The 26,401-nt window shown below is 51.5% G+C and overlaps 1 protein-coding gene across 1 annotated transcript; it reads right to left on the reverse strand.

The window, feature by feature from the left end:
• Positions 1-25,067, reverse strand: Igsf5 (immunoglobulin superfamily member 5). Its single transcript, XM_076868608.2, has 6 exons — positions 25,010-25,067; positions 20,066-20,386; positions 15,003-15,302; positions 5,402-5,542; positions 3,388-3,412; positions 1-109 (listed from the first exon to the last, which is right to left on the reverse strand). The coding sequence occupies exons 1-6, from the start codon at positions 25,065-25,067 to the stop codon at positions 1-3; spliced, it is 954 nt and encodes a 317-aa protein (XP_076724723.2).
• Positions 25,068-26,401: the final 1,334 nt, after the last annotated feature.

Consider the following 26,401-nt stretch of genomic DNA (forward strand, 5'->3'; position numbering starts at 1 on the left):
CTACTCACGTGTGGTCCTTGGTTCATCTGAACTGAATGCATAGTTTTCATTTTCGTTTTTTAATTTTGTCTCAGAAGTTCCTTTCTTTGTGTTGTCCTTTTCAGAGTTCCTAGAAGTAGAACAAAGTCACATGTTAGTCGGCAACAGAGACCTGGGTTGCTTGGCTACCCTCAGCCTCCGATGCAGGAAAGCTTCAGCCAGGTGACTGGCTCACAGTGCAGGTGTGCACGGTCCACAAGTTCACGTCCTCGGGACGAGAGGGATGGAACCTGTGCACCAGAGCCCCATGGACCTCATGAGACCCACCTGGTGCTCCACTCTCAGGAACCACTGAGTCAAGCAGGGGTAACAGCAGCTACCAGCTGCTGTTATAAATAAAGTTTTGTTGGAACACGGCCACACCTGTCCACAGGCCACCGTGTGGTCTGGGGCCGCTCTCGTGTTACAACAGCAGAGTTGAATGTTGTGACAAAGACCAGATGGCTGGCAGAACCAAACCGCTTACAATGCAGCCCTTTATGGAAACCCTGTGCCAACCTCAGAAATACAGCAAGGTGGGGCAGCATGCTGGGAATGACGTCTGGCAATGTTTAGAGGGAGAATTAGAAATATTGAGTTTCAGAAGTTTGGAATAAGTTACTCGATGTCTAAGAATTAGTTCTAGAAAGAGTATTCCTCGTGGGCTCTGTATAATAGCAAGACCCACAAACAGCCCAGGTGGCCAGCAGCAAGGACTTGGTAAAATGAATGATGAGTGTCTCTAGGACATGTCTCCACGCTGCTGCAAAACTCATGACAGATGAGGACGTTCGAGAGCTGCTGGGGGCCATGGAAGCAGCTCCTTTGGAAACTGTGGAGGAAGTCAGGCCTGCCCTGTGGCCCAGGGCTCTCTGCTAGAGGTGCGCCCGACAGAAGGACAAACAGGAGTGGGCACTTGGGTTCACAAAAGGACGTATGAGCAGCTCACAGAGGGGCCATTCCATTCAGAACGGCCCCAACCTGAAAACTACCCAAGCGCCCACTTAAAGCCATAGGGAAAAATAAATTGCACACCGTGACATTGTGGTGACATTGTGTAACTGTCACGCCATCAATATCTGTGTGCCAATGTGGCTCAGCCCGAGTGAGGAGCTCAAGCAGGAAGACGTGCATGAGTACGCGTGACATGAGTCCACTCTGTGACAGTTACAGGAGTCTAGTGTCTGGGGATGTGGGGACAGGTGCCAGAGAATGCTGCCTTTGGTGACAAGGGGCAGACAACAATTTGATGGGGTCTGAGCAGCACTTTGGGGACACTGAGGATGTTCCAGCTCAGAATCTCAGCAGCCAAGTCCTGGCACAAGTGCCCTGTGAACACCAGCCAAGCCACACGGGCATGGTCTGTGCCCTTTTCTGTAGTCACACAACCATTTAAGACTTCATCAAACAAACAAGAGTGCTGTGGGCAAGCCCAGGGCGGAGGGCACCCTGTGACTCCGCACCGGGAGGCTGGGGCAGGAGGATCATCACCCTCAGCAATTTAGTTAGGCCATAGCAGATTAGCAAGACCCTGCCTCAAAATAAAACATAAAAAGGGCTGTGGATGTGGCTCAGTGGTTAAGTGCCCTTAGGTTCAATCCCTGGTACAAAAATATAAATACATAAATATATATATATGGTGGACAAATGATTGTTGATAGAAAATTGACTTCCGGATGGAGTTAAATGAAAAGAGCAAGTTATAAAGTAACTGTGTGCGTGTGTGTGCGTGTGTGTGTGAACATATGTGTATGTGAACACGTGTGCCCGTAGGTACACACATGCGTAGAGGACATGATTACCCTGGGCCGTGGAGCTGTAAGGGATTTGAACACCAATTCTTACACCTATATTTGTTTAATTGTTGTCTACAATAAACGTGCACTGATTCTATTAAAAAATTTTAAAACGCACATGTGATTTTGATGCAAAGGATGCCGTGCGTGGCAGGAGTCAGCACCAGGACAACTGGAAGGACCCAGGTCAGCGAGCGAGCTACCCTGTCCTCACCTCCGGACAGGGAGCCTGGTCCAGCACGGGAGTAGCACACACAGGAAGGACCTGAGCCTGGAACAGCTCCCTGTTCACGTTCCCACCACCCCCCCCCCCCGCCCACAGGGGACATGTCAGGAATTTTGCCTAACCTCTAGCTCAGGGTCCTCATTTACGAAATGGAAAAAAATGGCCTCATAAAGTCACTGTGAGAATCCAGACTGCAAAGCTCCACAGGGCTTAGGTCAGAAGCTGACGTGCGTGGGACGCCCTCAGCGAAGGCCAGCTGTCCCGTGGACCCACACGGTCACTGCACTGTGGCTGTTGCTGCTCCGTGCCCAGGACCCTCAATGGCTCTTGATCATCTTACTATGCTTTGAGGTCACCTAAGGCCCCCGAACAGACACCAAAGATGTGGCCATGGTCAACAGTGGGCAAGGCCAGCCTCCACGCTGTGATCCCGCTGAGGGGTAGAGTCGAAAAGAGGCCAGAAAGGTTATCAGGGTGGTGTCCCTTCCTCCTCCCTCCCCTAAGTCAGGCCCCACGGGGACGTGTCTTCAGATGCTCCACGGTGGCGTCCTCAGAAGACAGCGCCTCTCAGATCCGCATCATCACCAGCGGCGGGGAGAGATGGATAGCACCTGTCCCTTCCTGAGGACACACATTTGTCCACTGTGCTGAGAGCAGCCGGGGAGAGTTTAAGTCTTAGCTTTTCAGATTAACAGGCGAATACCGACAGCTAGCCATGACTGTCAGGGCCCCCGCAGGGAAGCCACCCGGGGCCACAGCCCTCCCCTCGGAGCACTGCTGCCTGCCCAAGTGCTGCGTCCACACTGGCGGGCACGAGCTCTGGTGGGCCTCGACACGGTCACCTTCACAGTGCTTGCAGCTACTGCTGGACAGTGTGGGAAGGAGGGGAGTCTGTGTCCTGCCTCCCGTGGTGCAAGGAGGGGAATGCGGCCTCCTCTGTCCTCCTGAGCAGGGCCTCCTGCAGCTCTCCGAGGCCTGGCTGTCCAATGCCCCCAGAAATCCCAGCGTACCCTCTCTGGTGTCCCCATCCTCAACGGAGAACAGGAGGGACAGTCCTGGTGCACAGTGTCCTCTTGTGGAAGGAGCTGCAAATGCCAGGCACCAACACGTCTGCTCCAGCCCCGAGCAGCCAGAGCAAGTCGGGCAGCCGTCATCCACCCCGTGCTAGTCCCCGAGGGCCGCCCCGTGAGTCTGTGGCTGGCACATGTGCTCTGCAGTATCGCCTATTTTCAGGACTTAATTTTGAGTAACACAAACCCTAAAATGGCACAATTATGGGTATGTGTGCTGTTGGTGGTGGTGGTAGTTCGCTTGGTTTTCAAAAAACTGACATGATTTCAAACTTACCTTATTTTAATTTGATAAACAGACTCTGCAAAAAAACAAATTAGAAAAATCAGAATACTCATTTTAAAAACAAAATCTCACTGATTGTTACAGACGCCCAGATTCTACTAACCCTCACATTAGTATTGGTGACCCAGCAGGTATTAAGAAGTGGCCCCCACACCAAATCATCCAGTGGCTTCCAAGAATAAGGAAAGTAGAATTCACTCTTAACCAATAGAAAAATAAGTAAACCTAAGGAACCTGAAAGACGGTGGGTATCCAATTAGTATTTAGTGGTTTTGAGTTTGATTACCAATATTATAAAAGACTCCTTCAACAAGAAGTGCTGGCACCACCAATCACCACTGTCATTCGTTAGTATTGACAATGTATGAGCCCCAGGGCAGAACTGTACAAAGCATCACCTCATTTAATTGTTGCAACAACCAAGAGTAGTTATTAGTGTCACCAATTTAATAGACTAGATATTACCTTGGTAGCATTACCCTTTCACGTTGTTCTAAGATACATTTTCTATCAGTTTCATTTGTGCCAATGGTAGATATGGTTGGTACATACACAAGTACCCCCAAAAGCTGTCATTAAATTGCTAATATCACTAATCAATGGATTCTTGAACTACAGTGAATCTAGAATCTGAAGATGGGGAGTAACGAGCCACAGACCAAGTCCCCACGCCTGTCTCTCAAGCCTGTGTTCTTTAGGACTCCACTGGGTCCCTCTCAGTCACTCCACTGTCAACCACTTGGCACAGGGAGAACTCTGCAGGTACCAGTCGAGTACCAAAAAATACTTTATGGGGAAAAAGTTATATTTAGTCATTTGAAGCATTGAAATTATCCTCAGACTGTAACAGGAGACCTTATTTTTCTTTCTACCAGGACATTAATATTTTCTGATGTGCCCAAACAGGTAGGTTTTATCCTAAAAAAAAAAAACTACAGCATTCAATGACGCATCACAGTAGCTACATACCCTTGAAAGTAAGCACAAAGTTCAAATAATCCGAGTCTCTGGTGAGAAAGGCACTGCCTCCCTGGCTTCCGGCAGAGGGACGGTCCCACAGCTCCTACAGATCAGCTCCTTCCCAGACGACCCTCAGCTTCCCCGTGGATCTCTCCAGCTCCCTTCAAGGGCTTTGGAGTCAAGGGCTCTTCTGTTTTGCGTTTTGTCTCATTTTTTGTTACTGTTTTCCCAACTTTATGAAGTATAACTGATATTGATCTATTTTATATATATATCAGTTTTATATGTGTTAAAATTGTATACACTTCCAGCGTGTGGTATGACGTTTTGACATGGGTGCATCATGAACAGATTAAAGACTATTCAATACATCCATCGCCTCTTACGTTTAATCACCTTTCTATGGTGAGAACATTTGGAACCTGTTCTCGTAGTAATTTCCGAGCACACAATGCAGAATGATGAGCACAGACACCCTGCTTTGCAATGGATCTCCATAACTTATCTGTCCTGGCTGACTGAAACCTTGTCTGCTTGGACCTACGTGTCCCCATCCCCTCAGCCCCAACCTGGCAGCTGCCCTTTGACTCTGTGTAAGTTCGCGTGTGTGATAGCTCACACTTTCTTTCTCCATTCCTCAATGGATGGACATTTGGACGGTTTCCCCTTCTAACAATAGTGCTGCCGTGAACGTGGAGAGCTGGCATCTCTTTGACATACCGATTCCGCTTTCTTTGGGTACATACCCAGTAGTGGGGTTGCTGGATCACACAGTGGCCCTGGGCTTCATTTTGTCTGAGCCCCCCCCCCACTGTTCCCATAATGGCCCCTCCTATTTGCATTCCCACCAGTGTTCCAGGGCCCCCTCTCTCCACACTGTCTCCATCACTGGCCATCTGTCTTTTTGACAAGATCCATTCTTGCAGGTGGGAAGTTCTATCTGCTCACCTCAGTGTGTCATTTAAAAGAGCTCATGAGCTCATCAGCTTCATCTGCTTACACCAAACTTCAAAACTACATAAAAATTCACACAGGAAAAAGTTACCTTTTTTCTTTCTCCGAGAGGAACAACAGCAGCAGAATACGATGATCAGAACAACTATCAGGATAAACACCGACACGCATAACACTGCGAGCAGAGCAATGGCCCAGGTGGGCAACGATGCACCTGACTTTTCCGTGTTGTCTGCGAGGTTGAAAGGAGAGGAGACATTTGAGGGAGCTTTGCCTGGGATCGTGGACTCTGCCTGGATCTACATTACAGTCTGTTTTCCACCAATGCCAAGAGGGAGCCTGCCGTGGCCGGGCGCCCGAGGCTAGCGTCCCTTCCGTGAGTTTGGTTAGTCAACACGGGTCAGCATCTCCATCATCATATTTATTGTTATCCATAAATAACTGCTGAGGAACCCAGCCCAGGTGTGAGTCGGGAGCACCTGACGCCCTGAGGGGCGAGAGCCTGGGCCCGGGGCGGAGGACTCTCATCACACCTGCTGGCACCTTCTGTGTTCACTCAAGAATCATCCTCAAGCAGCTGCTGCCGGCCAAGACTGGAGAATGACGGGGGTCTCGCTCCTGGGGGCCACTCTGAGGTCCCAGAGCCAACAGGAACAGAGACGGTCACTGCTAAGGAAGCCAGGTGCAGGGCTTTCGCGGCAGCCCCCCCAGACCCGGCTACAGGATGGAGTTCTCAGGCTGAAATTGCCTTCCCATAGCTCTCAGGAGCCACCCTCCTCGGGACGCTTCACCCTCTGATTGTACCCGGCAGTCAGGGGGTCACGAGAAAAATGGCCAGCCGAGGTGGAACGGGCAGGAAGTTAAAGGAAGCGGGCAGAGCAGGAAAGAGAGAAAAAAGGCCAGTTTGATTTTTTGCTGCCATGTTTCAGAGCTCTCCAATCCTGGCTTTTTATGTTGTTATTCAAATTCAAATTTTAATTAATTCAAATTAGGTGTATTAACTATTCCGTGCCTCTGTTACTGTCCCATTATCACAGCTATGGGATACCTCTGTCATGACAGAAAGTCCTACCGGGCAGCATGGCCGGGCCATGGTTTGTGGGAACGACACTGGTGCTCCCAGGAGGGCCTCGTCCAGCATTTCGCTTCTCCCTGCCAAGCCACATGGAAGCCAAACCACCACTGTCCGACTGTGAATTGCTCTAGACAAACAATTGTCACTCAGCCCTGAGGGAGTGAGTTGCATCTTGATGTAAATGTGCGCTACTTTATTAGATGCTACACATCAAAAAATATCAAAACAGAGTCTTCCTCTGAAGGAACATGGAGTTGGCTTTGAAATTAATGGTCATTCAGCACTTTGGAACCAAAGGCCAGAGTTGAAAATCACTCTTGGATGTTCTTCCTTAGAGCTTTCCTTGAAAATTGACCTTGCAATTATAGTTTGCCATTCCCATGTCTGTGCCAAATGCTCAGAACGAGCGTGGCACTGCTAGAGATGATCACTTTTGCCTTGTGTCTAACACCTCCAAACACCTGGAGGCTGACTCATGGGCAGGTCAGGATCCAGCTGCAGAATCACCTACATACCTGTCTAAAAACAAGAGCTGAAATTCCGGGAACTCTATACATTGAAGAATTATATAATATAAAAAATATGTGTCTTGCCTTCCTACACAAAGATTCTCTGCTTTGTCTGTAAAGGATTTTTTTAAATTTTTCTTCTAAGAAATTGAGAAATATTAAAATAATTTTGACAGTTTCTCTTTTGAACACCTCACATGTACTGTCATATCAAACGTCAAGGAAATCAACTGTTGCTTCCATTTCTTCTTATATATCTTACGATGTCCAAACAGGACTTACCTTTCTCAAGGTCAAGGACTGACTTATTTTTCTTATGCTCCAAGCACCTGGAACATATTAGGCATGATGGATGGATGGATGGATGGATGGATGGATGACTAACATGCTGAGTTCCCTTCTGTCTCCACACAGAGAAGTCAGGCAGTTGGCTGTAGCCAAGTCATACCTAGAACTCACCTTTCTGACCATATTAGGATGCTCAGAACAGAATTGTAGGAATGTAGAGAAAGTCAACTATTTTTCTAATGTCATCTGTCTCCACCTTAATCATCATCTTTCTGAAATGAGATAGGACAGAAAGAGACAAGAAAAGAGCCAAAAAAAATTGTGATGGGAAGAAGATGGAATCATACCCTTTTCTACCATACCTCCCACCCCCAGACTTGGAACACTAGCACAAGCTCCTCCTTTTCAGAGAGCAAGCTTATTATCCCCTTGTTCCACAGATGGAAGAACCCCAAGAATCCTCTGGAATGCTTGCTGGATGTGCAGAATCAAGGGATTTGGAATAGTGTCCCAAGTGATTGAGATGCAGGTGGCTGAGGACCCACACTCTGAGAATCCCTGGTATGTGACAAAAATGTAAACACTACCCAAGAGCAACTCCATTCATTACAGGGTGCTCCCATATGCCCCCTCCCACAAATCGATAAGAATAGGATTAAGTCAAGAACTTCATCAATCTATTCTCAATCTAGAGTTGAAAATCAGCACTGTGGGGAAGGTTTATGACTGACAAGAGCTTCGGGCTTCTCTTGGGGCCTGACTTGGGGAAGCCAGTCAGTCTCATGCCACTGCGTACCTGCTATGTCCCCTTTGGCCTCCATCTCACTCACCAGTAACAATTCTTACCCAGAGACTCAAAAAATGTGTGGGAAAGTTCTGAGGAGGCTCTAAGTTCCAATGCACATGTCTGAGATTGCCGCTGTCACCCTGCATCCAGTTTGATGGGCTCTTACAAAACTCAGCTTGCAAATAGGACGAATTTTCACAATAAGGGAGCTGGCTCAGGTTAAACAGTAAGGTCTGGCTCAGCATGTCAGCAATCGGCAGGACCCCTCACCTGCTAAGACATCATGCCGTGGCCTTTCCCACCGTCCTGCCAGCTCAGTCTTGACCTGACAGCCTCTCCCCTGACCTAGAAGCCACTGCCTGCTGTGTCCTTGGGAGTGCCCTTGGGCGTGCCTGTTTGCAGGAGGGGAAGCAGCCTTGCAGAGACTGGAGACAGAGTCAAGGAGGAGAATGGACCATACTGGCATCACCCACTTCCTTGTTCCTTAACTCACCAGTCAGCCAGGCGATGCCTGCCCAAAAGCCCCCACCTCTGACCAAATGGCAACTGGCCTCAGGAACCAGAAGGCTCATTCCTCTGCTCTCTACTGGTGGTGACCATGTGCTGCTGGAAGTCTACACCTGGGAGAGGCTTGAGCTCTAGTCTCCCCCTAACTCAGGGGAGGACAAAGCCTGGTACATGAGCCGGGGTGGGGAGGGTTTCGTCCTGGAGCTCCACAGTTAACCTCCTTTGTTTTAATAATGATTTTATTTTTCATATGTTACACACATGTGTATAGTTTGTGTGTGTTTGTATATGTACACATGTATCCTATACACACTGGATATTTTTGTTCAGTATAAGGCCAATTTTTAAAATGGATACAATTATGGGAGATTGAAAAAAATAAATAATAACAGTCATATATTGATAAATCAAAAAATCATAAAGGTGCACAGAAAACACAGAGTCTTGGAATGGTCTTATCCAGGAGCCAAGAGCCCAAGTGATCTGCCCAGGGCTCTTGGCACAGGAGAGCCTCGTCCTTCAACTCACCCCGCACCCTGCCATGAGTTACCCCGATCCCCCTGGGAAGTCACCACCCAGGCCTGACGGGAAATAAATCCGTCTTCAAGAAGTCTGCGGTGTGCCTGCTGCAAGGTGCGGTAGGTTCGCTGGCAGAGAGGTGCCATCCCTGAGTGACCACAGACGGGGCCTGAGAGGCCATCTCCCGGTCAGCACCGCCTCCCTCCCTACAGTCTTCACACCACGGTGGGGGCTGCACGACTGACCTAGGGCGGGCTTTGCTCAGCCTCAAGAGTGTCCTTTTCCCTTCTTTCCGTCTTTGAAGACAAGGAAGAGGTATCTCCCAGGTGCTCTCAAAGGAAGGTGCAGCTGTAAAAGGCTGCGTAGAATTTCTTGAAGCCAACTGTGTTCATACAAAATCTCACCGCCACCATGTACAAAGCACGCTTCTGGGTGAACCGGAGGGACACGGGGGATCACTGGACCAGTGAGACGCCAGCCCTGGCTCTGCGTCTTGCCTGGGCAGGCCACCCCAGTGCTGCAGGCGCTTCAGCCCACGCCCTCTACCACCAACAGCGGCCACTTGTCTAGTGAGTGAGCGGGAGCAGCCCCTGTCTGATGATCAAACCTGCATGGATCACAACTCCTGAAGGCTAGATGGAAGGTGGGGACCTAGAGATTTTTTTTTTAGAACAGTGTCCCAAAATCCTAGGTGCCCAACAGATGGTTTGGGAACTTTAAAATCCTGACTTCCAGGCTCCAAGAAGACCAGTTAAACCAAGTCTCTGGGGAGGAGCCTGAGCCTCGGTGTCTGCGTCCAGGCTCCTCTGGTGACCGACACACAGAGGAAGGGAGAACCGCTCTGCTCCTCTCCTGCCCTTGTCACAGGTGAGACAACGGAGCCCAGAATCACACCATTAGTTGTAGAGTGAAAGGACTGCCACGCCTACCGCCCTTCTCTGCCCCTGAATTTCCGTGGTCATGCACTGTGGACAGGAGTCACGCCCTCCTACAGGGGGCGGTCATGTGTCACCTCCATCCTTTCCCAAGCTCTCCACAGATACATGCAAAGAAAACAACCCAGAGATTCAAATCTATGATACGTCAAGATCATTGTACTGTCATGTGTATCTAATTAAAACAAATTTAAAAAAGAAAACAACCCAGAGTGGCACGAAGGCCCACAGTGTCTCAAGACAGGGGCGAGAGGGCTGTTGCTTGCTAGTCTCAGGGATGTCTGTGATACTCTAAGTTTCTGTTTCTTCTGTCAGCAAGAAAATCAGCTTTTATAAGACAGTTCTGAAGATGAGCATTCACCTTGCAATCCGCTTTTCTTGAGGAAGGCTTTTGGTCTACACACCAGTAGGAAGAACTCTGGGCAATGTGGCCTGACCTGCTCCAACCTCCTCTGCTGCCACTGTCCTTCTCTCAGTGACTGACAGGGGTCACTCCAGAAATGAGAGCAGATTCCTTGTGCTTTGGGAAGTGGCATCAGGACTGATGGTGACCAGATCCCTGAAGAAGCCTGACAGGCAGAGCTGACTCCCTCGCGACTCCCTGGGAACCTGGCTCTGCCACTTGCAGCCTCAGGCCAGCTGCACCAGCCAAGGCTGGGACGGAGACTTCCGCCAAAAAAAACTTGCACAAAACACACAGCACACTGCCAGCACCAGCTGCTCCAGACCTGGATGAATAATTTAGAAACTAATGACCCTTTTCCAAATGAGTCCAATAAGGACAGACTCACTGCCGCCCACCCACTAAACCTCCTATCCAGCAGTCCTGCCTCTAGCCACTGAACGTAAAGCACTCGTTTGGTCCCTGCAGAATTCCACTGAGTCAACCTACAAGGGACATTAAACGCCCTCCCTCTGCCCTGCCCCTATAGCAGGAAAAAAATTTCTGGCTACCTAATCTCTAAAATCCCTTTCTATAGGGTACCATCGGTCCTGGAGGAGCTCCTGGCTGCCCTGCTACCCTGCAACTACGTGCTTCAACAGACACTTCTTTCCAGAATACAGAAGGTTTATGCGTTTTTTTTTTTTTCAGTCTTCCTTTCGAAGCCTGGACCAGATTTCATCATATTTAAGTAGCGTAAAGGCAAGCTGGTCAGCTCCGTGCCAACGTGGTCGATTCCAGGCTGGGACACGGAGGTGCAGAGTGAGTCTGGAACACTGACTGGACCAAGTGCTAAGAAAGTAATAGGTCACATCAAAAAGACACCGAGACAGCTTGAAAGGACTCCTGCAGGCCACCCTGGGACCAAGCTGAGCATCAAAAGGAATAATGACAAGAGTGGAATACAATGGGTTGGAAAAAAAATGAGTCCATACCAAACAGGAAGGAAAAGAGAGACGAAAGGAAGAAAAGAAGGTCTCTTCATTATAAAAGAATCCCAACAACTCAATATAGAAAGGCTGGTTTAGAGCCAGCATAGAAATAGCACATTCCAGCAGTGACTTAGCAGTAAATGCAAAAGTTATTAGGTGGAAGGCTGTGGAGAAACAGCGCCTTCCCACAGGTGCATGGATCCGATGTGAATTATTAAGGCAAAAGGGTAGCTTTTCACCGGAGAGATCCAGGAGATGCCACAGACATTCTCATTATCAATGACAGAGAACACTGTCCTCGTGTGCCCATGTGGCATCACCTACGTCTTGCAAGATTACATTTGGCCCACTGCAAAGTATGCTGGGAAAAAATTAGGAAAAAATCCAAATTGGGGAGAATCCTTCAGAAGTAGACTGGACCCTTCAAAAATGTTTAGACCATGAGGCAAAAAGTTAGGGGAGCCATTTGAACTTCAGGGAGACTGAAGCCCTGACACCCAGAGCTAACACCAGTTTGGGGGAAACGACTCACTCCATATTACATTATCAGAGATACTGGAAGTACAGACCCCATGCTGTGCAAGGGCCTGGAGGAAGGTCGAGCTTTCTGGTAGCCAACTCTGGGGGGTCATGTGGGAGAGTGGCCTCCCTGTACGACAGACCTCTGAGGCATTTCAGGACACAGCATCATCCCATCTCCAGGTGACTCTCAAATACTCTGGGGGAAGGTTGAGGGACAGAAAAAGAGGGAGGCAAGCATGACAAGCATCTAGGGAACATTTAGTGACCCAGATGAAGAAACATGGGTAATTCCTATATTGTCCTCGCAACTGTTGTAAAGGTTTTATAACTGTTCAAAGTAAGGTGGAGAAAGAAAAGCAAACTAGGTTTGGATTCGAGCTCATCCCCACATACTGTCTTGGTAGGGAAAAGCTAGATTTCCCTGAATTTAATCAGCTAGGATAAGCTAGCCTTGACTAAAGAAACACAAGGTTCATGTCCCTGCCCTGGAAACACTGCCTCCACCGGAGCCAGGCCTAAGCAACCCAGCGCGACATCCCACAGCCAGCTCAGGAGAGCTAGAGTGTGTGCACCCAAACAAGCAGGAGGGGAGGCACTGCCCCAGTGAGCCGCCCTCCTGCTCTTTCTTATTCCAGAACAAAGGGCTTCCAGAACCTTCTAGATGAGGGAAAAGGAGGAGGGATCCTTGTAATAGACTTCTGCTCCTTGGAATTTAGAAAACAATAGCTACAAGTTAGTTCTCTTGGAGATACATTCACTCTGCAGTACCATTTTCCTAGTCCACAGACCTCAGAGTGACTGAGTGAGGGCCTGTTTTAACAGGGAGACATCACACAGGGCTGGGGAATGGACAGTACAAGGCCCCTTATGGTTATCGTGTTTGCTTAGCCTACAGAGTTACCAAATGGTTTAAGTAGCTACGGCATTCAAAAGCCACAGAAGTTCGCATAAAATTCCAGCTATCTACCTAGTCATGGAGTACTTGAGGCCTGGTAGTACAGGGCCCACATCACCATATTGCCCTGGTTCCCCCCTCCCCTACCACTCCATCCTCTAGCTGATGCATATATTCATTTCTGTGTTCATTTTTGTTGTCTGCCTGGTCTCTGGGGACAGCCGAATTGGAAACAAGAAGGCTTACATCAGGGGAGTGAGCAAACACTGCCCTGGGGATCAATCCACGTAGCACGGAGCACAGATGGTGGGTGCTTACAACAGGTCAGGCTCAGAAGAGGTTTTGACAGGTTCAGAGATTCCTGTTATGGGATGAACTGTGCCCCAAAATAACTCACGTTCAGTCCCTCAGAATGTGATCTTATTTTGAAAGAGAAGCATTGCAAATGTAGGTTGAGGTCATTCTGAGTAAGATCCAATATGACTGGGGGGTCTGGTCACAGGGAGAATACCATGGGAAGATGAAGGCAGAGTTCCATCAATATGGCCAAAGACACATCGCCAAAGACCACCAGCCAATACCAGAAATGAAAGGAAAGCAGCAGAACAGATTCTCCCTCCCGGCCCTCAGGAGGAACAAGCCTGCTGACACCCTGACCTGAGACTGCAGCTCCAGAAGGACCAGACAGTGACTTCCTGCTGTTTGGTCCCCCCAGCCCCCGCCTGTCATCTGCAACACCTCATACAGCAGCCACAGGAAGCCCTTGCACAATTCAGTGGCACTCCACGGTAGTGGGTGGAGTGGGTGGTCAGATCCTAGGGACAGACTGCCAGGACTGCCCTGCTGTCTACCGTCTCGATGGCTTGATCAAAATCCTGTCAATACTGTCCCTGTCACCTCACCTTACAGTAACTAGGGTTGCTGTGCAGGTGAACCTGGTTCATAGTTGATGTTCTGTTTGGATGTGAGGTATCCCCCAAAAACGTATGAGAAAATGCAAGAAAGTTTGGAGGTGAAATGACCGGGTTAGAGAGCCTCAACCTAATCAGTGAATCAATCCCGATAGTTCCCGGTGGGAACTGTAGGCAGATAGGGTGTGGCTGGAGGAGCCGGGTCACTGAGAGCATGCCTTCGGGTGTATATTTAGTCCTCATTGAGTGGCACTGTCTCTACTTCCTGATCACCACGTCCTGAGCCACTTTCCTCCACCACTCATTTCCGCCATGATGTTCTGCCTCCCCTTAGGCCCCAAGGAGTGGTATTGGACTTTTATGGACTGAGACTTCTGAAATCATGAGCCCCCAAATAAATTTTTCCTCCTCTGATTGTTCTTGTCAGGTCTTTTGGTCACAGTGGTGAAAATACTTGGGAAGTGCTTGGGACAGTGCCTCTTTATTGTGGTTGGAAAGTGCTGTTTATTATTGGATTATTATTATTATTATTTTGCTTTGGCTAGAGCTTTGTTCTGAACTTTGAAAACCCTCAAGTAATGGTGGTTGCATGGTGGGAAAAGCTTTGAACCAAGAGAAAAACTCTCCTTAGCTTCCAGGACTCACTCTGCCCCACCCAGCTAGTGCTCTTGATTAGAGCAGAACACTTTTCCAGACCTCCCTGTCTTCTGTGAAACACAGGCATTAAAGAGAATCTCCAGGCTGAGCACCCAAAACCCCACCACCCCTGCACTCCCATCCACCCACACCCCTTGGAGCTCATAGGCTCTGCAAGGTGCTGGTTAGAGTCTCTGGCCTGTCAAGGACCCCATGTAGATCCCACTGAAGGATCTAGACTTTAAAGTCATATCCCTTAGTCCAGCTAAACAGTCGATGGAAACATGGCGCGTCGAGGATTTGCTGGGCAAACTAGATCCAACCTCGTAATTCTCCTAAGGCAACCCGAACACCCTCCGCAACACTGGGACCTGCTTCCTCTCCTCAGGAGTGGGACCAACCTGGAACAGTGTCAGTAGAGGCTAGAGAAAATATTCAATCCAAGCATCTGTCTCTGAATCCAATGCTCTTTTATGATCATTGATCGGCAAGACTCCTGAATGGTCTTCATGTGCAATTCAGGGGAGAGAAAAAAAAACCTGAAGATGAATTTTAAGTGCAGAAGAGATCACAGGATCTTTAAGCCAACAGCACAAGATATTTGTCTTCATTACCATCCCCAGCTAGAAACCAAGGTCCCCTGTGATTTTCTCAGGCATTATTTTAGCACCACACAGAAAACAGAAGCTTGAAGGCGTAATTCCCTGGACATGAGGCAGAAAGTCTTCACTCACCAGACGGAGACTGGACCACCGTGAGGTTGACAGCCACGGCCTTGTGGGCCTGCACACTCCTCAGGTTAGCCACACAAGTCAGGGTCCCGTTGCCCTGCGGCGTGAGAGCCAGGACGCTCACCGTACTGCGGGGCTCGCCGGGCTCCAGGAAGGAGTAATAGCTAGACTGGCTTACGGGGACGGCGACCTCCCAGGAAATATTCGGGAGTGGGCTCCAGCCCAGTGCGCGGCAAGTGACAGTACAAGGCTCGTCCTCAGTGACTACGATGCTGTCACTGGGAATGTACAGCGCTCCCATGACTGAGGAAGAGAAGAGAGAAAGTCGGAGAGTCGGCAGCGGCTGTCAGTGCCAGCTCCTCTTCTCCTGCGGCAATTGGTGTTCCCAATCACAGGCCAGGAGACTTTCTTCCCAAGGCCCCGAGGCTGTGTCTGTCCTGGGAAACCCCAGCTCAGGATTCACCTGTGTCCCTTTCTACACCTGCCAGGTTCTCAAGAGAAGGTGAGATCGCCCACCATGCTCTGGGGAACCATTACCGTTTTGTGGGGAAGAGAAAACAGATGCATGGCCACAGAGTCACTGCAGTGAGCCACAGGATTGTCCTGGGCCACCCCAGGAGCAAAAGCAGGAAGGGAAACAGCCTCCAGATTCTTTTCAAGGCGGCCGGATCCTGGAGCCTCCCGGGAAGCAGGCCTCTCCTTGACGTGGGGTCGACCACATTTGTTTTATTCATTGTGGGGATCACAAATGCTTAGACATTATCACTATCTTCGACATGGCCTTTAAAATATGATTGTAGCCATATGTCAAACCAAAATCAAATCTGAGGTGATGATAGAAATAATGGATCCAAATCATGTATCAAAATGGTTTACTCAGATAAATTATTTTTAAAATTTTATCGAGAACCCATTGGCCTATACCAGCGTTCACAATATAAATAATCCATGGGAAAATATGGCTTATTTTTGCTGATATTGCTAACACAACCTGAGTGTTGGCTCCAGCAAAGACACAGCCTTAGCGAAATACACAAGCATTAAAATATTCAAATGGCACATGCTGAAACTCCCCTCCACATAATGTAATGGAAAGAACACTGGACCAAGAATCAAAGGCTCTGCCCTCGCTCCTGGCTCTGCTGAAAAATTGCCATTACCTCAAAAAAAGACCGAAATCCTGGTGCTGTTTTCCTCCTGTCAATCAGATGATTTGACCAGGTCAGCGGTTCTCAGTTTGGTTTTAGGATCTTTGCACTCTTGAAAATCTCTGAGGACTCCAAAGACCTTTCATTTATATGGATTCTATTGATAGTCAACATATTTAAAATTTAGATTAAATATTTACTTTAACATATTTATTCAAAAATAATAGCCTATTCCATGCCAAATAGATCAACATATCTCATTTAAAATAACTCAATTTTTAAACCAATAAAAATTAGTAAGGGTGACGTTGTTTCCTACTTATACAAAATCTCGGTGTCTGGCCAGGAACTCACACCTGCTTCTTCCTTCCATCTGTTGCAATATATTGCTTTGTTTGAAAGATGTAAAGACTCTCTCACTTCACACTGAAGTGTAATTGCAATAGTGCGGAGAAGCTCCTCGCCTTTGTCGATCATCCTGCTCTTCTTTGATACCAGACCAAAGCTCAACAGCTGAGCTTTCTTCAAGGCTGGTGGCACCATGGACTCTGAAGCTGTACCAAGGGACTTTCCTCCTCTCCAGTGGGCACTTGGGGTCTTTTGTCCTTGCGTGACTTTGTACCATTGTCCCTATTCACTTGGGGAAAGTGCGGGCCTGCTGAGCCCTGTAGACCTTCCCCGTGCCCAGCCCAAAGCTCCCTGTGCACTTGCCAGACGGAAAGCAGGAACTCAGCCCCCATCTGGGAACCCAGAGAGCACCAGTGGCTTCACTGACGCCCTGGAGCGGTCCTGGGTACCGAGCAGTGCCAGGCCACACCAACCAGAACAGCTCTGCCTGACCCACCCACTCTGAGACTTCCCAACTATTCCGTTCCTGAATATTCCCTGGAATAAGAAAGCACCCTTGCTAATTCAAGGGCCATTGTAAATGCGATAAGAGCAGGGAAAGGACTTGTCCCTTATGTCCACAGGGTTTTGCACTTGTCCTGTGTCTGTCCGGTGTTGGTTTGATGGAGAGGGGTCTTAAGATGCAGACCCTGGAAGGGACAGTATCGCCCCAGACAAGATCAGAGGACCGTGAACCCTGGGCCGAGTGGTGCTCAAAACACCAGGGCCGTTTGGTGAGGTTGATGAAAGGATCCACGCAGCAGTCCGGAGCATTTTCTTTGTGCCCAGCTGGACTTCCACTTTCCCCGCTGGCTTCGCGGAGCTTATCCGGCAGCAGGACACACTCTGTCCACAGGAGGATGACTGCAGCGCTCCCACAGAGTTTGCATGACTCAAACTGGAGCTCCATCCACTCTTCCTGTTCCTTATCGATACGTGAAGGAAAAATGAGCACCGTTGGGAAATTGGTGGGCATGTCCTCTCTTTTCTCAAGATGCTTTTCTCCCTCGAGGAGACCTGGTTGCTCAGAGAACATTTGTTCCTCCAACGACAAAGTGCCACCCAGCTCCATGGAGCCGTGGTGAAATGATGGCACCCAGCCCCAGCCCTGGGGGTTCCCTCTGCACGACCCTGGAGAAAGTTCTGCCTCCCCTAGAAGCTTGTTCTTTCATTTGTATTAAAACCTAAAATGACGGCAATTATCACACAGAACGATGTGCACTGGGCGTATTCAGGCAACCCTGTGGACTCGCGGCTTTGGGAGAGGAGCCAGGCCTTCATGCTCCACACCCGTCCAGGCTCCCTCCTCCTCCTCTCGTGCTCCTGCTTCTGGGTCCGCAGACCTCCCAGGCCCACCTCAGACGAAGCCTTCTCCGGGAAGTTGCTCTGGGAGGAGTGGCAGAACCCGTCACCTCCTTCCCTGTGGGTCCCCAATCTTGTCCTCCTTCCCTCACGGCTGCCAGCACCTGTGTGGCAACTTGCCTCTCCCTGGTCTTGTCTGGCTCCTGAGGACAGGAACTGTGTCTTCCTCTTTTCATCTTGAGTCGCACAGAAACGCCTGCTCTTTTTAGGAACCCAAGAAATATGAAGCAAATGGTCCTGGGGCCACACTGAGCCCAGCGCTGTGCTGAAGACCTTCCACAGACCCGCCTTGGAGATGCCATGATGAAGCAGACTGGGTACCCCCACCCAAAAGACCCCCCCACCAGCATTAAGCTTCTCCTCTTGTCAGAAAGATTTTTACAAAGAGCACCAACAGGATTTGACAGGAGATCTGCAGAGAGCTCACTGTGGTTCAGAGCTTCCTCTTCCTTGTAAATGCCAGGTTTGCAGACACAACGTGTGAAGCCTCTGTCTAGCCTACGAGTATGGGACAAAGAGTAACTGTCATGTTCCCACCGATGCCACTGTCTAATCTAAAGGAATTTCCAGACTCTGGGAAATCCAGAGATTTATGGGCATGAGTCCCTCTGGACCACTGCAGCCTAAGTAAACCTGCTTCCTGAAAATTCCTTGGGTGTCCAGCCTCATCCACCCTACATCAACGACAGCCCTGTGGCGAAGGAACTAGGGCACAAGGTCACTGGACGCCATGTCCTGGGTCACGCCAGGGATTAGCCATAGAGCTGAACAGTGACCCCAGGCAGTGTGGCACTGTGGCCCTGGCTCTGCTGTCATCTATTGAAGGGAAGGGACTTTGGAGTCCCCAAACTATCCTGAGTCATTTGTGCACCTGGTCTTCACAGCAAGCCTAGGATGTGGGCAGGGAAGCCTCATCCCAGTTTAAAAAGATGAGGGAGCTGTCTCTCTGGGAGACAGAGCCACAGAGAGCTCGTGCCTTTGACGCTCTCCTCCTGTGTTCTTTCCATTATACCACAAGTCATTATCGCAAGAAGCTGGTCGTGCAAAAGGCCAGCGGTCCCAGGTGGCCTCAGAGGATCACTTACTTAGAAAATGTCATTGGACTCTCATTAAACCACAGAAAATGAATGACACACTGCAGTAGCTCACCAATGTAGCTCAATTTCTACAGTAAAAAAAAATCATTCAAAAAAGCAAATAGAGATAGACATGTCTCTCCATCGAATATTATGAAATCTGATATGTCAGCAACATGAACATAGACAGAATCTTTGGGAATTTCCCTCAGGCAAATATGTAAATGGATGTAAGAAATCATTTCAAAGATATGGCACAGTCTCTTGTAAGTAGTGCTATCATGGAAATCCAGAACCCCACTAGTTCCTGTGCCTCTATAAACAGTACATAAATAAACTGCAAAAGACCTCAAAGGGATTGAACTTGGGTCAGAATATTCTAGATCCTGGGCAAAGCATCCCTTTACTTTTTTCCCCTAGTATGTAACATGATCTTCAGAATCTCAGCATTACCTTTAAGAACAGAGAAGAAGTTATCATCATTACACATTATGTTTACTTCCCTTCTCTCTCTAGGCTCGGTATGTCTGATGAACACACACCTTTGACTGTAATAACCACTGCAGTAGGGGTGGGGAGAGAACGAGGTGGGGGAACTTCAGCCAGGAAGAGAAGGAACTTAAAGCATGTTCAAAGTTGGTCAATAATGTATGCAAAGAAAGACGGTGAAGTCTAGGGAAAACCAGAGAAGGGACCGTGATCGTCACACATCTCCGCAGCAGAGAGAGCGCCTGTCCCTGATCCTGCAGGATGCAGGGATGGGGTCCAGAAAGGCCGGGAGATACAGGAAGGGACCAGAATGACAAAGCCCATCCCAACAGTCTTTTTTAAAAAAGCAGAGGAAGGAGAAAGGAGAAGAAGAAGGAAAGGGAGAGGTGAGGGAGGGAGGAGAGAGATGGAGAACAGTCAATATTAGTTCTGGGCGATTCTACACCCTGCAAACACCACATTCTCCAAGGGCAAGGGTGACACCAGCCGAAGGCCGAACAGGGCCACCCTGTGTGGCCTCGACTTCATAAGGCCCCTTCTGACCCTCTGATGGCCAACCCAGTGGACCGCAGCTTCCCAGCGTGGGGGCCACCTGGACACACACCTTGGACAGCAAGGAAAGCCAGTCCTTCCCGGTCACTGTTCTGGAGGCTGCATCTGACCCACCCCGAGTCACTGGGCTGCGCGTCGTGGATTATCATCTCGGAGATGAAGTTCCCGTCCACGTCCTCGTAACTCTCGGAGGTGAAGCGGTCGTTGGTGATGATGGGCTCCCTGGGGGTGACGCTCAGGACCACCGTGCCCTTGAGAGCCCACATGATGAGCTTCCAGCCCGGGGACACGGTGCAGTTGAAGCGAGCCTCCGAGCCCTCCAGGACGGTCGCATTGTGGGGACCTTCTATGATCTGATAACCGGATCCAGGAGCTGGAAAACAACCGATACGCAAGGTGGTGACCCAAGTCCACCCTGTAGTGTAACCCTCTGTATTACCATTTGTGCCCCACAATGGGCATCCACCCAAGGACTCAGATCCCATCTTACTGGTCCTGACTCCAGGGCGCCCCCAGGAGACCAGGAGCTCCCCGTGGACACAAGGCCACCGCCGCATGCTCCTTTCCAGTCTCCTCCCCTCCCTGAGCTGCACTGTGTGGAATACTGTCCCCTAAAAGTCCATGTCCACCATGTCCACCTCAGAATGTGACATTTTTAAATAAGGCCTTCACAGATGTCATGAGTTAAGGATCTCCAGATGAAATCAGCCTGGATTTAAGACAGATCTTAAGTCCAATCATAGGTGTCCCTATAAGAGAAAGGACAGAGGGCCACCCAATGAAGATAGAGGCCGAGAATGGAGCCCTGGGCCTCCAAGCAAGAGACATCCATGGTCACTGGTACCCACTGGGAGCGGAGAGGTGTGAACAGGTCCTCCCTGACACTGCAGAGGAGCTAGCCCTGTCCACCAGCAACACCTCGGCACTCGCAGTCACAGTGGTGGACCTGGGCCAGCTCGGACCTTCCCAAGCTGAATCCCCTGCTCTTTCCCTCTGAAGCCACTAGAGGAAGAGCCTGGCCCGGGACACACCCCAAACCCTAGTTTCTCTCCATCAAGACTTTCCTGTTGCCTTTTGGTGTCCTAGGACCCCCCCCTCCCGCAGTCAGCCAGGTGGCCTGCCATGTGCACTGGGTGTCCCCAGGTAGAGTTCCCCTCCTTCCTTCAGACCTGGGAAAGGTCAAGTGTAAGGCAGGGTCTGGAGGAGTCTCCCTGCGGCCCTGCGGCTCCTGGGGAAGAGCCACACTGAAGGACACACGTTGCCACGGGCACCTCCCTGAGCACCCAGAAGGCACTGCGGGAACCATGCGAGGGAGGGAAGCGCTGCAGGCCAGGCCAGAGACCAGGAGGACCTGCTGGCCAAGGGCAGAGCTGGGGCAGAGCTGGGGCAGGTCAGGGCCCAGGAAGCCCACCCAGTGTCCAGGAAAAGAGTCACCATTCTTTGTTTTGATGGGAGCATGACAGAAAAAGAGACAAAGCGTGACTTTAAACACTTAGGTCGGATCTCCTGCCTGACCTGGGCAAGGCGCTCGGCCCACAACTTTGATCTTCAGCTACAGAAACGAAAAGCCACAAGAGGGGGAATCAGACATGGGTGCCAGGAAGCCACGGCGGGAGCTCCCTTGAGCTCTGAGCCACACTTCAAGGACGGGCAGACTTACCCCAGGGAGAAGCAAGCTGAGCCCCAGCTCCACACTCCGATGACAGGCATCCTGACCTCACCTGGCCAGGAAGACGAGGGATGGACGTGCCCAGTGGAGCTAGGGAACTGAGCCTGCCCACCCCCCCCCCCCGGGGAGCCCAGCAGGCAATTCCAAGCAAGCCCATCTGAACCCAGACCTCCTCCCAGCCCTGGGCACGGGGCGGGCACATCTTTTCACTCCAAAGTCAGCCTGCACCTCCAGTAAGAACCCAGCGCCCAGGGGTGAGGCTTCCGGCGCAGCTGGGGAGATGGGAGGGGGGAAGGGGGAAGGGGGAAGGGGAAGGGGGGAGGGGGCCTGTGTGGGATGGAAACCCCTTGGGTTTGATGGGCCTTTAAGTCACAAACAGGAGGAACCAAATGCTAAGCACCAAATTCCCCTGACGATCCCGCAGTCCTGCTAGAACCCTAAGCCACCGCCCCAGGCCAGGCCTCCTGAGTCAGAAGCTGTTTTTCTGGTCATGGCCTCGTATCTTATCTGCAGGTGAGTGTGCAAGCGAGCCTGCCCCACCGGAATGAGTGGGAGCAAACTGTAAATAAGACCTTTAACCAACAGAACCTCTGCTCACAACCTTCCTCTCCCCTAAGAGCAAAGAGAAACTGGGAACGATCAGGGCGTCCGCCCGAGAGCCCAGCTGCGGCTGTCAGCAACGCCAGGTCCTGGCTCCGTCCGCAGCAGCTGATCCTCCTGGAAGCTTCTCCCCTGGGCTCTTCAGGTCCCAGCTCCCAGCCCCGGCCCCTTTGCTGCTCTCCTGCTCTGAGGAAAAGAACCAACTGCCCCCAAGAGAGACCTGGTTCCGCGCCCTCTCACCCCGGCCTGGCACCTTCCAGGTGAAACACTCAGGGGCAGCACGCTCACAGCCTCTGTGGCTCCCGCTCGTCCTCCACAAAGGGACCCTCAACTCCGCATCACCCTGGAGGGGCCTTCAGCCACCTCCCTGGCTCAGGCTGTGGGAGCCTGTGTGGCCGCCCTCCATCTTCCCAGGCTCCTCTCCTCTGGCTCCTTGCCACACCTGCAGCCCCTTCGTCCCCTCTTCTCCTACCTAAAACGTGGGATGGATGGGAAAGCAGGGCTGGAGGTGGGGCTCCCCCCAGGAGGAGCAGGGGACAGACAGGGGCGGGCAGAGAGAGCGCTGCGCTGGGACGCAGCTCTGGAAGGCGGGAAAGGAGCCAGAACAAGAAGGAGACGTGAAGGAGGGCCCCGGGCAGGTGAGCTCCCAGCTCAGTCCCTGGGATGGGTCCCCAGGAAGAGTCGAGATCACCCATAGACCACCAGTCCCCCCCAAAACTGCTGTCCATGCCGCAGTCATGCATCTGATCGGGCAACCCTGCCCCACCTCCCACTCCACACCCCAGACTTGGTTTCAGTGATTCTCTCCTCATAGGTCAGACCAACTAATGCTTAAGACTGGACTCACAGTCCCACAGCAGCTTCAATTCACCCAACTCCACCTCGGGCCACTGGACCTTCAGTTTATCAGACTCATCCATTCTTTCCAGCCCCAGGGCCTTCACACATGCGCTGACCACCCTGGAACACCAGTCTCACTTGCTCCTCAGTTCCAGGCCCAGATGTTACCTCCTCAGGGAAACCTTCAGAATACCCAACTTAGGCTAAATGATCCTATCACAGGATCTCAAATACTGTTCCTCTACTAGACTCTAAGCTCTGTGTTGGTTAACAAGGATTATGCCTGGCTATACCCGGCCGTGCTCCAACAAGTGGCCCACGACAAAAGTCCTGCGCATAGTTACTAGTGGATAGATCCAGTGGTCGAGTTCCTTATCAGCAGAGCTACCACAGGCAAGGTGAAGAGGGAGGACTGGGTGTCCACAGTTGCTGCCCCCAGGTGTTCAGAGGTGTCTGCAGGTGAAGAAGACTGTACCCCAAGCCTGCCAGAGTGAAGCGTCGGCAACACATTTCCAAATTTGTATTCATCACCAGTTTGAGGATGGGCCCCCCGCTCCCCAGGGCTCTAGAATTAGCCCACGATATTTGGCCCTCCTAGATGAGACATTAGCCAGATTCCTCTGCCCCAACCCAGTGCACAAGACTCAGCAACACCAGGAAAAAAATCTCTAAGAAAACCCAAACCAGAGTTCATCACTGCCTGACAAACCTTTGAAAGAGTTTTGCGGCCATGGCTAGAAGAGGCCCACACAGTGCCGTGTCCCTGCAGTGAGTCCTGAGGGTGGCTGGCCAGCCCTGGGCTCAGCCCGCCGGGGGCTTTCTTCCCCCCTCCACTCTGCAGACAAATGTCTAGCAAGCACCTTCCGACCAACTCACCCTCACGCCATAGGGCAGGGTCTCCCGGTCCCTGTGCCCCGAGTGCGTTCCCCACCACAGTCTGGAGCCCCTAGACTTCACATGCAAATCAACCCCAGTCAAGCCTCTCGCAGCGCCCCTGCCGCGTGGAACAGCCCCTGCCGCGTGGAACACACCTGGTGTTTCCTGTTCTGTTTTATCCCCCCACTTTTTTTTTTTTTTGATGCTGACATGACCAGATTTTTTAAAGCCTGTGTCTGGCATCCAAAATAGAGAACACGGGGACCTAAAAAACAGCCACAACTGTCCGTGCAGTGACAGGTCAGAACAGCGGCCACTTTGGGGAGGAGCGAAGGGAGGCCAGAGAGGGGGCTGCTCAGGGGAGGCCCCATTCCCAGCACGAGCCTGAAAGCCCTTGCTCTGCCCCTGGACGACACAGTGCGCTCCTGGACACGCACTGTCCTTCTGCGTGACGCCTGCGAGTCCTGCAGTAGGGATGCCGAGGGACATCTAACCGGTCAGGGAGACAAGCTGAAGCCCTCCGGGAGCCGCGGAGCCAGACAAGACCAGCTAGACCAAAGCGGGGTGTGCAGACTCAAGTGAGCGAGAGGGAGGCTGAGCCTCAACCCTGGGCGTGTCCACCATGTCCCGGAGCAGCCACACCCAGGGGGCACTGTCACACAGTGGACCTCACCTGGGGATGCGTGGCAGCTGGGGCGCCCACCCTGGAAACCACAGGCTCCCCGAGGCAGTGACACCTGTGTCCCCTTCCTTGAGAGCCAGGTAGACACTGACGGGGGTGAGAGAGACATCTCAGCAGTGCCGTGGCTTCGGGAAGGTCCCTGATGAGGTCCCCCAAGTCTCAGCCACAGCCCCGACGCGGGCCGTGATGTCAGTTCCAAGTAGGAACAGCATCCCACTGAGAGGGAGGCCCAGGGGCAGCCGTGCACTGGGAGGTGCCCTCGGGCAGCTGTGTGCCCGCCACCCTGCCTGCAGCAGACAGTGACCAGTCCGCAGCCCCGTGACCCCTACCTGCGAGCCCAGCCAGGACCACCAGCACGGCCAGCACCTCTTTCCAGCCGCCCTCCATCTCCGCATGTTCTTCCTCACCCTGGAATAGAAAGGCAAGTGGGTGACACCCCACGCCAAGAGGCACCTGCCACCCAGAGACGGCCTGAGCCCTAGCAGCTCCTGGCGTCCACTCAGAAACAGAAGGCTCACAGGAGACTTGGCAGGAAGGCACATTCTCGGGTCCACCCACCCCGCTGGACCAGCTGTTCAGGGGTGCCCCCAGCCACCTGCGCCCACACAAGCCCCCGGGGTTTGAGAGTCACTGGATGAATAGAGCAACCCTACCCCGGCCCTCCCATAAATGATGGGGTGCAGATGGTGCAGCCCGAGCCCTGCACGGCCCACTGAGAGGTACTGCGTGGCTTCCTACCCTCCCTGTCAGTCACTGAGAAAAAAGTCCTGCCCACCAGGAGCTTACACTCTCACAAAGGAAGAGAAGACAAAACAGATCAATCGATCATGTCCTCTCCTGAAGGTGCAAGAGGTGAGGAGAAAATAGATTGGGCAGGGGTGTGTGGGGGGCGGGGTCTAGCTCTCATCTTCGCCAGCTGCGCAGGCTCCCAAGAGGAGAGTGAGCAAGGCAACCTCTGTGTGCACTTCTGCAGGAGCAGCTCCCCTGGCAGGGGAACAGCAGGTACAAAGGCCCTGGGGTGGGCCGGGCCAGGCATGCTGAGAGACAGCCTAGAGCTCTGTGGCTGAGTGAGGGGTACCTTCAGGGTCCAGGACGTCAGGGTCGACTAAGCTGCACTCCAGGCCCCACATGTACACCCCTCGACCCTTTCTCCAAGTCCCCCTTCGCCTTGATGGCCTCCTTGTTCACCCCCCACCTGCTTCTTTGCCTTTGCTGTTTCTTCTCCAGGCACCTGCCAGGACTGTGGGTGCCTCGGGGCAGCTGAAGGCTAGCTCGCCTGGGCAGGAACGCACCCTGCAGGAGTGATACCCTGTGCCTGGGGCTAGGGTGTTCCCAGCCCTCCTCCCCACCCTCACAGGTGTGCGAGAGAGGCAGCTTTAGCACCCACGGGACTCCACAACCTGTCCTTGCAGTATGTGGGCACAGCAGGCCAGGGATGGCCTAAGAAGGCAGACCCCACAGCCGACCCAGAGGCAGGAATACAAGACCCCAAGCAGGCCCGCCTGGGCTGCGACGGCTGGGCTTTGCCCAGGGTCCGTGTGCCTGGCAGCCAAGCAGCTCCAGCCCGGGACTCAGTGAACATCTCATCTCATTACAGGTCCCCGGAGCTCCTGAGAAGGAATGGGGGTCTCGGCCTTATATTTCTCTACTCTCTTCGGAAAGAAAACTGCAACTACTCCTACCCTTAATTTAAGGTTCAAACGTCTCACGGCACGCTTCCC

Source organism: Callospermophilus lateralis, chromosome 10, assembly GCF_048772815.1.
Source record: "Callospermophilus lateralis isolate mCalLat2 chromosome 10, mCalLat2.hap1, whole genome shotgun sequence".
Classification (NCBI taxonomy): domain Eukaryota; kingdom Metazoa; phylum Chordata; class Mammalia; order Rodentia; family Sciuridae; genus Callospermophilus; species Callospermophilus lateralis.